Source organism: Hylobates moloch, unplaced genomic scaffold (assembly GCF_009828535.3).
Source record: "Hylobates moloch isolate HMO894 unplaced genomic scaffold, HMol_V3 SCAFFOLD_27, whole genome shotgun sequence".
NCBI lineage: Eukaryota > Metazoa > Chordata > Mammalia > Primates > Hylobatidae > Hylobates > Hylobates moloch.
The window spans coordinates 535054-548388 of NW_026652302.1; the positions used below are offsets into that span (position 1 = coordinate 535054).

Genomic DNA, 13335 nt, shown 5'->3' on the forward strand with positions numbered 1-13335 from the left:
AAGCCCGCCTAATTTTTTGTATTTTTTGGTAGAGACAGGGTTTCACCACGTTAGCCAGGATGGTCTTGATCTCCTGACCTCGTTATCCACCCACCTCGGCCTCCCAAAGTGCTGGTATTACAGGCGTGAGCTCAGGGACTTTTTTTTAAAGGACTTCCAATGCCATGCCCTTTCTCCCTCTCCTGCCACTGAGATGTATTCCCATAGTGACAGTCAAGACCGTATGGAAACACTGCTATGGATGAGGGTCCTAAGGAACGGAAACAGCTGAGAATCATGGATCTAATGAAACTCCTTCATTGTAGAGATGAAGACACTGAAGCCTTGGAGGCTCACATGACTTAACACTGACAACTGACTTATTGTCGGGACGCCCTGCACACCCAGGCCTAGTGCCCCTTCCATCCAGCCGCATGGCTCTGTCTGACAGTTCTGCTTATCCAATGGGAAGGCATTCACGTGAAACAGACTTTGTGTTAAAGCAGGAAGCTCTGTGCTGGAAGACAAGGTCAGGGTTTTTAAGGTCCCTGAACAAAATACAACTTTCTACGAAATAATGTAAAATCAGCATTTGCCTTCAACTGCTCAAGGAACTGGGTGACTGGCCATGCCAGATGGTATGGCTCTCACTTGCTGCAACACCTACTGGAGGCTAACAGAGCAAGGCAACACAGAGAGGCTGAGCAAGGGAAACAGGCAAGTTCACCAGCCTCTTGGTGAAGACACGAGATCTGCTTCTGCGGTTCACTACTCTTGCTGACTGTCAGTGAGAGGGAAGTGGGAACTGAGAAAAGAATGCGGGCGTACTACTGGACGTGGTAGTTTCGTCATGAATGGGGGAAGTTCTGGGAGCAGGCACAGTGTATGCCTGGCATTGTGATTATTTCTGAAAGGATGTAGCTTATGGATCACTAGTGCAATCCTAGAACAGCTGGCTATCCCAGAGAGTAAGCTCCAGCATACTCCCTCCACACAGCTATTTTTATTTTGTGAATGCAGGAACAAAAAAAGTAGTGTGGATAAATTCAAAACAGAGGAAATCAGGCTGTGCAAAGAACGTGTCCTTTAAAGACTATCTCCAGGAAGCAGAAGAGAAGAAGCAGGAAGGCGTACATATATGTAATTAGTGGGATGGATGAATTACTGGAACTTGTCAGGTGTTGAAGAGCCCTTGCCAAATACTGGTTAAGTAATTGTGTATTTCTAGGTTTGATTGCTTCTTTCAATTGGAAGCCAGGTTATCAGTGAATCTGCATACTCCCCCAGCTGTGTGCTGGTATGAGTGTGTGTGTACACTCATATGTGTATGTGTGCTAAATGAAGAGGGAGTTAAAGGGAAGCAAAGAACAAGCTGAGAAAATTGACAATTGTTGAACTTAAATGTCAGGCCTTGGGTTAGAGAAGTATCCTGTAAAACAGCAATTATTAATCCTATTGTATACATCAAAACATCAGAGGTTCAGAGAAGTTAATAAAATTGCTCAAGCTGTCCCAGGTAATAAATGGTAACATAGAGCTTCACACCCAGAGCTCTGCTCCAAAACCTATATCCTTCCTAGTGCCTGATGCTTCTGCCCCAAAGAAGGCCTTCCGTGAATATTTGTTGAATAACTGAACAAAGGAATTCATATGTCTCAGAATATTCTCATTTTTCTTTCATCAAGATTATGAAAATTGTACTCATTGAACTAAAAAACAGCAATGGTGTTTCCAGAAATGCAGTACAGTTAAAGGTAATAGGTTATTTAAATCATCTATTAATGAATGAACTAAGAATTGCCTAATCAAAGCCATGACTTAAGATTATTATAGTATCTTTCACCAAACAAGTGTAAATGGGTTGGTGCACTGAGACCTAATTTTATAGTATGGTCATACTGCAGTTTTAGGTTAAACTCTGTTCAGTCCCTATTTCAAAAATCACATCATTCCATGGTCTCATCTCCTTCATGACTTAAAGTCATGCTTGAAACATACTGGCTAATTTAACACAAATTGCTACCTAAAGAAGATACTAACCTACAGAAATAACAGCTATTCTGCAAACTTCCAAAACAACTGGTCTAGGATTTCAGAAAATGACAAGTAACAAGAAGTTTGCATTCTAACTGTATGCACACAAATCTCTAAATTGACCTCAGATATTCTTAATTACAGAGAGAGCTCTAAAAGTGTAATTCCAAATGCCCAAAGGTTAGAAGCAGACAGTTATCGCTGTGCACAGAAGGAAATGTTTGTGTTACTAGGTATGATGGCTTGTGCCTGTAGTCCCAGCTTCCCAAGAAGCTGAGGTGGGAGAATGGCTTGAGCCCAGGAGGTTGAGGCTGCAGTGAGCTCTGATGGCACCACTACACTCTAGAATGGGCAACCATCTCTAAACAAAACTATATATACTCATATGACGTAAGTGGTTGTAATGTATTTGCTTGGAGCATCAGCTTCAAACAGCAAGGTAGAAATAGGCTAAAGGCATCCATTGAGCTAGAGTCCTTTTTGGCATCCCTCCCCACATTCTCTAAATAGAGACCAACCAAAGCAGGGTTTGGAATCCTAGTGAAGAACAGTTGCTCAGCAAATATACCAAATCAATGGCCACTTCCTGAGGGCCTGCGTGGAGCACCCAGAAGAGATGTCAGAGCAGGGATGCGAAGTACTGAATAAGCTTCCTCCCTTCAAGGTGCTTGCTCACAGATGATCACAATACAAGGTAGAATGTCAAAACTTCGTAAGAGATCATGAAATAAGTAAATACTTACAGGAGTTTAGAGATCCTAATTGGAATTGTAGCTTCCTAAACAATCAGTACAGAGACATTAGCAGAAGTCTAAGCAGGCAGCGAGACAATAAAAATGAACCAGTGGCAGTTCTGGGGAAATTACAGACAATCAATATAAACCCTGAGACAGACCAAGAGGTATGGCGTAGCTTCAAGACTAAGCAGCTATATCTGGTTCCCTGGTAATTTTGAATGAGAGTGTATTAGTCCATTCTTATGCTGCTATAAGGACATACCTGAGAGTGGGTGATTTTTAAAGGAAAGTGGTTTAATTGACTCACAGTTCCACATGGCTGGGTATGCCTCAAGAAACTTACAATGATGGCAGAAGGGGATGCAAACACATCCTTCTTCTCATGGTGACAGGAGAGAGAAGTGCTGAGCAAAGGGGAAAAGCCCCTTATGAAACCATCAGATCTTTGCAGCCATAAAAAAGGATGAGCTCATGTCCTGTGTAGGGACATGGATGAAGCTGGAAACCATTATTCTCAGCAAACTATCACAAGAACAAAAAACCAAACACCGCATGTTCTCACTCACAGGTGGGAATTGAATAATGAGAACACCTGGACACAGGAAGGGGAACATCACACACCAGGGCCTGTCATGGGGTGGGGGGAGGGGGGAGGGATAGCATTAGGAGATATACCTAATGTAAATGACGAGTTAATGGGTGCAGCACACCAAGATGGCACATGTATACGTATGTAACAAACCTGCATGTTGTGCACATGTACCCTACAACTTAGAGTATAATAAAAAAAAAAAAAATACCATTTTTCACCTGGATGATTACCAGAACTATAGAGATGACATCTAGTTCTGTGGAGGTGGCAGGGAAATGTGAATTATGTGTAAATTACTTCTAAATTATGTGTAAATTTTGATCTAAAATATTTAACAAAATTTAATAAATTAAAAATGCTCATAATTGGAATACTGGATCCCAGTAATCCAGTTTTGGGGAATGTGTATTAGAAAAAAAAAGAAACCATCAGATCTCGTGAGAACTCACTATCACAAGAACAGCATGGGGGTAACCGCCCCCATGATTCAATTACCTCCCACAGGGTTCCTCCCACAACATGTGGGGATTATGGGAACTACAATTCAAGATGAGATTTGGGTAGAGACATAGAGGCAGACCATTTCAGAGAGTGTTACCAATTATTCAAACTGAGGCCAAGCAGCATCTAATTGACTGTAGTTATTTTAAAGCTTCTTATTTTGATTATATATATTTTTGAAACCTACTAAAATTTTCTGTCATTTTTGTAAAAACAATATTTCTTCTTAAAACTCATAAGTTATTTTACCAAGAGAAACATACGTAGCAAATATTGTTCCTATATAGTTGTCCTTCGTATTATACCACAACATGAATACAAAATAAATTGCATATGAATTCCAATTTCATGAGAATGCTTAAGATTTCCTTGGTTGCTTCATATATTGTATAAGGAACATAATAAACCCAAATGTTTTCTCCTGCTGAGCTCATCAGCTCCATTCTAGTGAGCAAATATAAAGACAAAATATATCCATTGTACTATAATCTGCTGTTCAAAAATTAGCTAAATGCATATTCCACATACAAGTCACAGCAATCTTTGTGACATCTCTAAAATAGTTAAGTGTTAACTATCCATGAATTATCATACCTTAGAGATAAATGTAAAGTGTTTAATATTCAAAGTAATCCATAACTGTAAAACAAGACCCCCAGGATTCTTTAGAACAGGTCCTTGTTTTCAATCCATCTTTAGAGTTTATTTAGGTTTTACTATATACCCAGATACCATACTTAACACTTTAAAACTCTTTTACATATGAAACTAATTTCTTTCTTCTTGATAAGGTGAACACCTGTAATATAGTGAACAATACATAACGGTATTGTATGTAAGTCAGTATCATATTTCCCAACCCCCAAATTAATAGCAAGATCATATACCTGAAAAGGGTCTAGTGTTAAGAATATATAAATAATGTTTACAACTCAGCAACACAAATACAAACAACCCAATTCAAAAATAGGCAAGTGAGGTAACTCAGGAATGGAAAACTCAACATCATATGTTCTCACTCATAAGTGGGAGCTAAGCTATGAGGATGCAAAGGCATAAGAATGACACAATGGACTTTGGGGACTCGGAGAAAGGGTGGGAAGGGAGTGAGGGATAAAAGACTAGAAATTGAGTTCTGTGTATACTCCTTGGGTGATGGGTGCACAAAAGTCTCACAAATCACCACTAAAGAACTTACTCACGTAACCAAATATGACCTGTTCCTCTAAAACCTACGGAAATAAATTTTTTTAAAAAAATCAGCGGCCGGGCGTGGTGGCTCATACCTGTAATCCTAGCACTTTGGGAGGCCGAGGCGGGCGAATCACGAGGTCAGGAGATCGAGACCATCCTGGCTAACACAGTGGAACCCCATCTCTACTAAAAAATTCAAAAAATTAGCCGGGCATGGTGGCGGCCGCCTGTAGTCCCAGCTACTTGGGAGGCTGAGGCAGCAGAATGGCGTGAACCCAGGAGGCAGAGCTTGCAGTAAGCCGAGATCGTGCCACTGCACTCCAGCCTGGGCGACAGAGCGAGACTCTGTCTCAAAAAAAAAAAAAAGAAAAATCAGCAAAATGTGAATAGACATTTTTCCAAAGAAGATATACAAATAGTCAACAAGCACATGAAAAGATGGTCAACATCATTAATGCAAAACACAACCCCAATGAATATACCACTTCATACCCATTAGGATAGCTATAATAAAAAAATGGAAAATAAGAAATGGCAGTGAGGATGTGAAGAAATACTTTCCTGGCGGGGGATGTAAAATGGTGCAGCCACTGTAGAAACAGCTTGGCAGTTCCTCAACAAGTTAAACTTAGAGTTACCATATGACTCAGCCATCCCACTCCTAGGTATATACCCATAAGAACAGAAAACAGGTGTTGAAACAAAAGCTTGCAACACAAATGTTCATAGCAGCACTATTTACAGTAGACAAAAGGTGAAAACAACCCAAATGTCCATTAATGGGTGAATGGATAAACAAAATGTGGAATATCTATACACTCTTATGGAATATTTTATTCCATAATAAAAAAAACTCTTAGGAAATATCATTCAGCCATAAAAAAGAATGAAGTACTGACACATGCTATAACATGGATGAACCTTGAAAACATTATGCCAAGTAAAAGAAGCCAATCACAAGAGACCACATATTATATTATTCTATTTCTATAAAATGCCAAGAATAGGCAAATCTATACAGACAGAAAGTAAATTAGCGGTTGCTTAGGGCTGGGGTCGATGGGGCAAAAGTGTTGGATAAAGGGTATGGCATTTCTCCTTGTGGTGATGAAAATCTTCTAAAATTGTGGTAATGGTTACACATATCTATAATATATTAAAAGCTATTAACCTATTAAAAACTTTAAATGGGTGAATGATATGGTATATGAATTATATCTCAACAAAGCTGTTTAAAAACTAATAGCAAATGCTGAAATGTACTTCATTTGGAATTCTCTTGCAAAACAGTTGCTACATTGACGTTTGCAAATAAGAATTTTTGTGAAATGTTAGTGTTTCTGTCCCTATTTCTGATAAAACAGGGATTTATGTATATGTTTGCTTAAAGCCAAGTTTCTATTTAATGCAAATAAATATACTTATGACAAAATTCATTTGTGGTCAAGTCTTACTTCTTTCCAAAAAAACAAAAAACAAGCAGTAACTCCTAATAATTCTAGCAGCTACAATCCATCAAATAAGATGTGTTTTCATTGTCCATCATGGACACCCACCAGTACAGCTGCAGGCCAAGCTACTGTTTTTGCTCCTTCAGCCTCCCTCTGAGGAAGCAAAAGATACTATTTCTTTTGGGACTCAAAAAGCTTGACCACTTTCTTTCCAGTTTCTCCAAAACAAAACTAACCACTGTCTTAAGCCTGAATTGATGACAGGGAATTTGAAGAAAGACAGTATTTAGATAATCCACATTTATATGTGTTCTTAGACAATTCATACTGAGACTAGTCTACATTAAAAAATAGTTTACAAGGCAGATTGCTTTTCACCATTCATGCTATTTGTTTACAGAACGGATTACCATAGCTGAATTCCATTTTCTATCCTTTCTCTAATACAGTGCCACTGTGTCCCCAACCAACCCCACAATATAAACTTGTAGCTATGAACAAGAATATCATTTTTTCTATGTCAACAATTTCTATTGATAACATCATATTTTATGCATTCATTCCCTAGATTACTGTTTGGAGCGTAAAGTACTATATTTATACCATGTGTGAAATGCAGAAGAAAAATAAAATTTGGCTTTTTAGGGTCAAAGAAACTATTTTGTAACAGATATGGACCTCTATTTTCACATTTTCCTTTAAATGCACTTAAACTTAGAGAATTTCAAATTCAATAAAATGACATACTTTTCACTTTTTGACTCCAAATTGCCAGGCTCATACATAATATATGCAAAGATTGGCAATTCTGAGAACTAAAGCTCTATATCTCCATTTAAAGTGGTATAAATTAAAAATGGAAAGGAAAGCATATCAGCTTGGAAAGTCCAACAAGTTTAGCTCCCATAAAGTCTAAATCACATATCCAAGGCTGGATGATAAATCATTAGAGTTTGTCAGTTGTACAAGATCAGTAGTAAGCCATCTGGCTTATTCTGTTTATATCAATGTAATGAGTGTTATTCCAAGTTTTTGATAATTCCACAGCTCATAAGTAATAAGGCTACTGGCAGCAAGGCTGCATCATAACCTAATTTCTGGGGGAGATTTTATTTGATTTTTTGTTTGTTTTCCATAGCAAAACAAAGTTTGAATGCCATTTCAAAAAAAAAAAATTCACTGAATTGGAAAGACCACAGTCTCCAAGCTTAAGTGTAGCATTTGCTATATATTTCTATTTACCCCAATGTATGTTTGTGTTCCCCCTCCACCCAATCTCACTGTGGGAAATCAAGATAACAGTTATCCTTGCATGATTTTCCTCCCCACCACTTCCTTTACTCTTTTCAAATGTGTTACAGCAGAACATTCTTTAAGTAGAACATACTCTGCCTTTCCCCAAATTGACTAGGAAGGACTGTTCACCGCTGTCTCCTATGGGGAAAAGAAAGCATCATCAGTGGCTCTGTTCTCTTCCTTCCCTACACTATGCTTTCTGGTTGCCCCACGTCAGCTTACTCCTCACGTCACACCTCTCCTAACCTCGGAAGGTCTAAAGCCAGCTGGGGTGGGTGCTGTTGGCTGGTCCTTCCCTCAAAACAGTGGGGCTTAAGTAGCAAAGAAGATGCATTTTTTAAAAGTTGAAATTAAAAACTGAAACCATGTACATTACCTTTAAATACTTAATAAATCTACCCATCCACCCACCCCCCCATTCTTCCTTTCTCTCAAATACATGGGAAGCCTCCTGAAAGCAATACCTGGCTCAACAACAATGGTTCTCAAATTCTCTGCGTTGGAATCACCTGGAGGACTTGCTGACGCACAGATTGCTGGGCCCTGTGCCCAGACTTCAGCAGCTTTGGGATAAGACCTTAGAATGTACATTTGTGACAAATTCCCAGGTGATGCTGATGTGGCAGGTCCAAGGACCCACAATGGGAACCACTAGCCTGGACATAGCACAACTGCTAAAGAAAGAAAACGCCCGGAAGATGGGAGTCCGACCAACATTACTCCCAGTTGTTGTCCAGCGCAGGGAGGGTCTAGTTCCCTAAATAAATGGAGGCCGCAGAGTGCGGATTAATACAGGAAGGTAGAGTTAAAGCAGATCAGCCGCTTGAATTATTTCCCTTCTCTGCTGGCTCCTCAAGATACTCAGAGTACAAGTATCAAGAAAAGGAAAGTGGAATTATGGACGTAAATGTGATGGATCATTTTTAGCTAGTCCCGATCTTTAGATTCCCATTTGCATCTTGGCTGTCCTTCCATTTTCTCCTTTAAACTGCCCATAGTGCTATGCAATGGGTACTGCAATCAGACAGACATGGGTTGAAGTCCTGCCTCGCTTGCTATGTGTCCTTCCTAACCCTGCCCTCACTTTTCCCATATAGAAAATGGAAATAACAATAGAACCTACCAACAGTGTTGCTGTGCAGATTGAATGTCACCCTGTGTATGCACTGACTGGCACATGCTTGATAAATATTAGCTTTTACTATGAATGCTACTGTCTCTTGGCTTTCCTATGAGAATATTCAATATGTTAAATATCACACTACCTGTTTGATACAACAGGTTGGGTTATTAATTCAACCGCTATTTATTGAGTGGCCATTGTGTGTCAGAAATAGAATATTGTAGAAGTATACTGAAATAATACTCTGTAAAGAAAAGTGTTTGATATAAACATTTTTTGATTTGGAAAATTTTGACTTTACATGAACTTACATTTACGAAGAATACTTGCTTCCAAAACTGGCTGAGGAAATTGAGAGGATGTGTTTACTAACCACAAGTTTTGTTTTGACAGACACTAAAATAAAAGAATGGAGGAAAACAGGGGAAAGTAATTCTGCAGACACAGTGGCCTTATATTATTAAAGGTATATTTTAGACCATCCAAAATACCACAAGCCCACTTTTCCCAAAAATCATTATATTTATGTAACAAGACAACAGTGAACAAATTTGGCCAAGGGTATCCTATTTTCAGTTCACAATGATGTCATTTTGAACCTATCACATCAGTCAGAAATGTAATGATCAGCTAGTAACAGGAGCAGCATTCAATCTTTCAGTTCTTCCTAGTTTCCTGAGAAGAAGCTGAGAATTCACCCTTCTACCAACTGACCACCCAAATTTATCAGGCCTCATTGTTGGGAAATATAAAGTGAAAATGTTAATGCAATATATGTTGAAATTTCTTGATTTTATCCTCAGTAGTACCAACCCCAAAACTTTAGGAGCTGGGTGGAGGTTTCATTGACAGTCAGGTGTGGGTTCTAATTCTGCCGTGAAACACCACGCCTATGAAGTCTGAGTACCCTACACGAGGCCAGGTGCTTTGAGGACAATGAGCACAGATGTCTTCCATTCTGGTCCATTACACTTTTCCCTACACCCCTGGCCTCCATCTATTACTTAAAAAGAACTTCTGCAAGAATTCATTGTCAGATTTAATGGAGAAAGACCCTGAGCCTCAACGCTTGCCTCCCAATGCCTGTTAACAGGGATTGCTGCTGGTGATGAAAATACTGTTAACTTTTGTGGCACTAGCAGGTGTCAGAGAGTGGAGGAAGCTATGAGACTCCACAATACAGAACTTATGAAAAGAAGAGGTTTGATTCCCTAATAAAGGATATATTGCCCCAAATCCTCTATGAAACCAAATGCTATGGAAATCTACTTGGGCCAACTTTTCCTCTAATCTGTAGTTCCCCAAAGTTTATAAAGAAATAAAAGTGTAACTTTTAAAATATGAAGTCTTGTACAAGGTAAAGAATATTATTTTATCCACGTCTACATTTCCAAATGCCCTAACACATTTGTAACTTGGCTGATGTGGTTTTTTGTTTTGTTTGTTTTGTTTTGTTTTTTTCTTTTCTCTTTTCTCCAAACTGTCTATCTAGACCTGTGGCTTCTGCCACGAAGTGACGTTTGGGGTAACTATGGCAGCCTCCAGCTGGCCCGGATCATTTGGCCCATTTTCCTTCCAGCACTTCAGTGGCTCTGCTTCCCCACACTCGCTCTCACCGTGCAGATGCTCAGGCTTATCACTTCGGATGCTTGCAAGAAGCTGGAGCTCTCCCAGCCTTCACCCCCGCACGACCTCTTCTGGCCACAGACTTGTGAGGGATCTGCATCCTCCCTTGGCTCGAACGCGCGTGCCAGCATCGTCTTTGAGACCTGGGCTTGCGCTCGCCTGGCCCTGGCACCCCTGGCTCCCGCAGCCGAGACGAGGGAGCTGCGGGGTCACGCCTTCTCGTTGGAGCGGCTCTTTCCCTCCCGTCACAACCCCTTCCTTACTTCTGCTAAAGACAGGCGGCCTCTATCCTAATAAACCACACACACACACAAGTTTTGACTTGAGCTTGAGACGCACACAGCGCCGAGGATCCTCGGGTTACTGGAGGCGACACTGCTGGCCAGGCTGACCCGCGCCCTCGGGCATCCCCAAACCCCTGGATGTAACCCATTCCCCGCGCCAGGCTAGCTGCGGGCGGCAGGGTGGGCAGCGGCGGCTAAGGGACAAGCCAGCCCGGGGACAGCGCGGAGCCACCAGGGCCGGCGGGCAGGCGGGGGATCCGCGAGACAGAATTCTCAGAGCAGACCGTGGCAAGGGGCTAAACCCACCCGCACTCCCCGGGGCGCGGGACGGGACTGAACTGTGGTCACTAACAATGCCACGGAGCGGACCGTCCCTTCCCTTCGCCACTCCCCGCGCCGCCAGGCCTGAAGATACACACACTCCGGCACACCCCACACACCCATCCACTTCGCCCCAGTCCGGGTGGGGGTGGCAGAGGTGGGGCGGGGGGAAGGTGAGCGGTGCCTCGCCCCGGGGTACCTGCCGGCAGCGCAACCCAGCAGCGCCCCCGCCTCGGTGAGGACGGTCGGACGCGCGGGAGGAAGAAGGCGCTCCCGACCGCGGCACCGATGCTCACGGGCTTAGCACCTGGAGAGCCCCGGGGCGGCGGCGGCGCGCGGTGGCAGCGCGAGAAGTCCCCGGCGCGCCCCTCTCCCCGCCGCACAACTTTGCGCAGTCGGCGCCGCCCTAGCGCCTGCCCAGCTTCCTTACCCAAATACTGCCGCAGGTCGAGTAGGAAGCGAGGGGGTCCCCCGCTGAGCTGATAGAGGAGGGAGCCCAGGCAGAAGACCAGCAGGGTGGCCATGCAGAAGCCGTAGTCCCGGAGGGAGAAGCGCAGGAAAGGCAGCAGGGACACCCGGCGCTTCCAGCTGCCCAGGCCTGGAGGGGCGCCCCCCAAAGGGGCCCCATGGGGCCAGGGATCCGCGCCGCCGCCGGGATGCTGCTGCTTCTTCTTCATCGCCTGCTCCGCCGCCTCGCACAGCCTGCCCGTGCCAGGAAAAGGTCACCCATCCGCCGTGAGGAGGAGAGCCCGGCTGGCCGGCTGCACATGGGGAGGGCCGCGCGGAGGGCAGCCGGGTGGGGGCGGGGAGAGGCCGAAGTTGCCGGGCTCAGGAGACTTTCCTCGGCATGGTCCCCGCCGCCGCGGCCCGAGCGGCCGAGGTGTCCGGCCCCGGTTTGGGGCGCTGCCCGTGCCGGGGCGCCGCGCCCGTCCCGCGCCCGCTAGCGTCCCCACGCCCCGCGCCCCGCCGCGCCTCGGGCTCGCTTGCGGCCGCCGGGGTTCGCCTCCAGCGCCAGCGTGGACCCCCCGGCTTTGTGTCTGTAGGTCTCGGCGTGTTTTGTCCCGGTTCAGGCTTCTCTAAAAAACGGCAGGGAAGAACAGGAGGCGGACACCATCCCCTCGCTCCACCTCCTTGACAGGGGTTTTCCTGCTTCTCCTCCCCTTTCCCCCTCCGGCGCTCCGCAGCTCTCTCCTCCCTCTCCCCTCCCTCTCCGCTCCGGTCTCGGGATTTCGCTCGGGTGTCACGTTACTGCTTCTGCTGGGGGCGGAGGGGGGGAGGCGGCGATTATTCGCAACAAGGAAGAAAGTTTCTGGGTGTTTTTTTTTTTCCTTCCCCCGTTCTTTACAATCTGGCCGCGGTTCCTGCGCCACCAGCGACCTCTTGGGGGCCCCGCCGACTTCCCTCTCGTAAACAGTCACCGGCGGGAAGAAGCACGACTGACTTTACTATTTACCTTTTTTTCAGTTCAGAAAGTTGCTTCTCCTTATATACCTCGTGCGAGCTGCTTACCCAAGGCCGATAAAAGGTACTAGGATACAGGCTCAAGACTTTGCTGAAATGGGAAAAGAGCAAGCGGTGCGAGTTATGGACAAACACGCCCCAGAGGGCCAGGCGCAGCGCCCGAACTCCCGGGTAGGGGAGCCGAAGAGGACGCTCTCTTCTTGCTTTTCCTGGTCCTACAACTACTCCACCTCGCAGTGACCGGAGAGGCAAGTGCGGGGTGCATAGCGGACTCTAGGAGGTCATTGCCCTGGCAGACATGAAGGGGAAAGAGCCCAGTCCCCCTATACGCCGATTTCATTGCTGCCTCTCTTCCCTCTATGGGGAAGCTTCTGGACCTGAAAGAACCTCCTGAGGCAGAAAAGGCTCCATCATAGACACAGATCCTCTGATGGGGTTGTTGATCCACGGAAGGGCTGCTCTGATCAGCCACACTTTAAGTAAGAATACTATATCACTATTTATAGAAGCTGTAGCACCTGAGGGCTGTGTGACTCACCCGAGGTCCCAAAGCTAGTAGTAGGAATTGGGTTGGGAGTTGCACTCAAATCTATTTGACCCTCAGACCCACTATACTAACCACTGCACAGCAGTACTTCCCAGCCAGAGCCCTTTTCCTTCACGTCCCATAGGAGGATGAGATTTAATTCATTTAGTTCAGGCCACGTTGAGAAATGGAAACCTCAGTTTCTAGTGC

The 13335-nt window shown here is 44.3% G+C and overlaps 1 protein-coding gene across 7 annotated transcripts in view; it reads right to left on the reverse strand.

The window, feature by feature from the left end:
• Nucleotides 1-12264, reverse strand: part of LOC116463095 (uronyl 2-sulfotransferase) — a 423370-nt gene extending 411106 nt beyond the window's left edge. For all 7 annotated transcript variants that reach the window (XR_004246562.2, XR_004246558.2, XR_004246561.2 and 4 more), the window contains exon 1: nucleotides 11569-12264. Coding sequence is in view for 2 of the 7 variants with exons in the window: in XM_032146061.1 (XP_032001952.1) it covers nucleotides 11569-11815 (247 nt within the window). In the remaining 5 variants the exon portion in view is untranslated. The remainder of the gene's footprint in view (nucleotides 1-11568) is intronic.
• Nucleotides 12265-13335: the final 1071 nt, after the last annotated feature.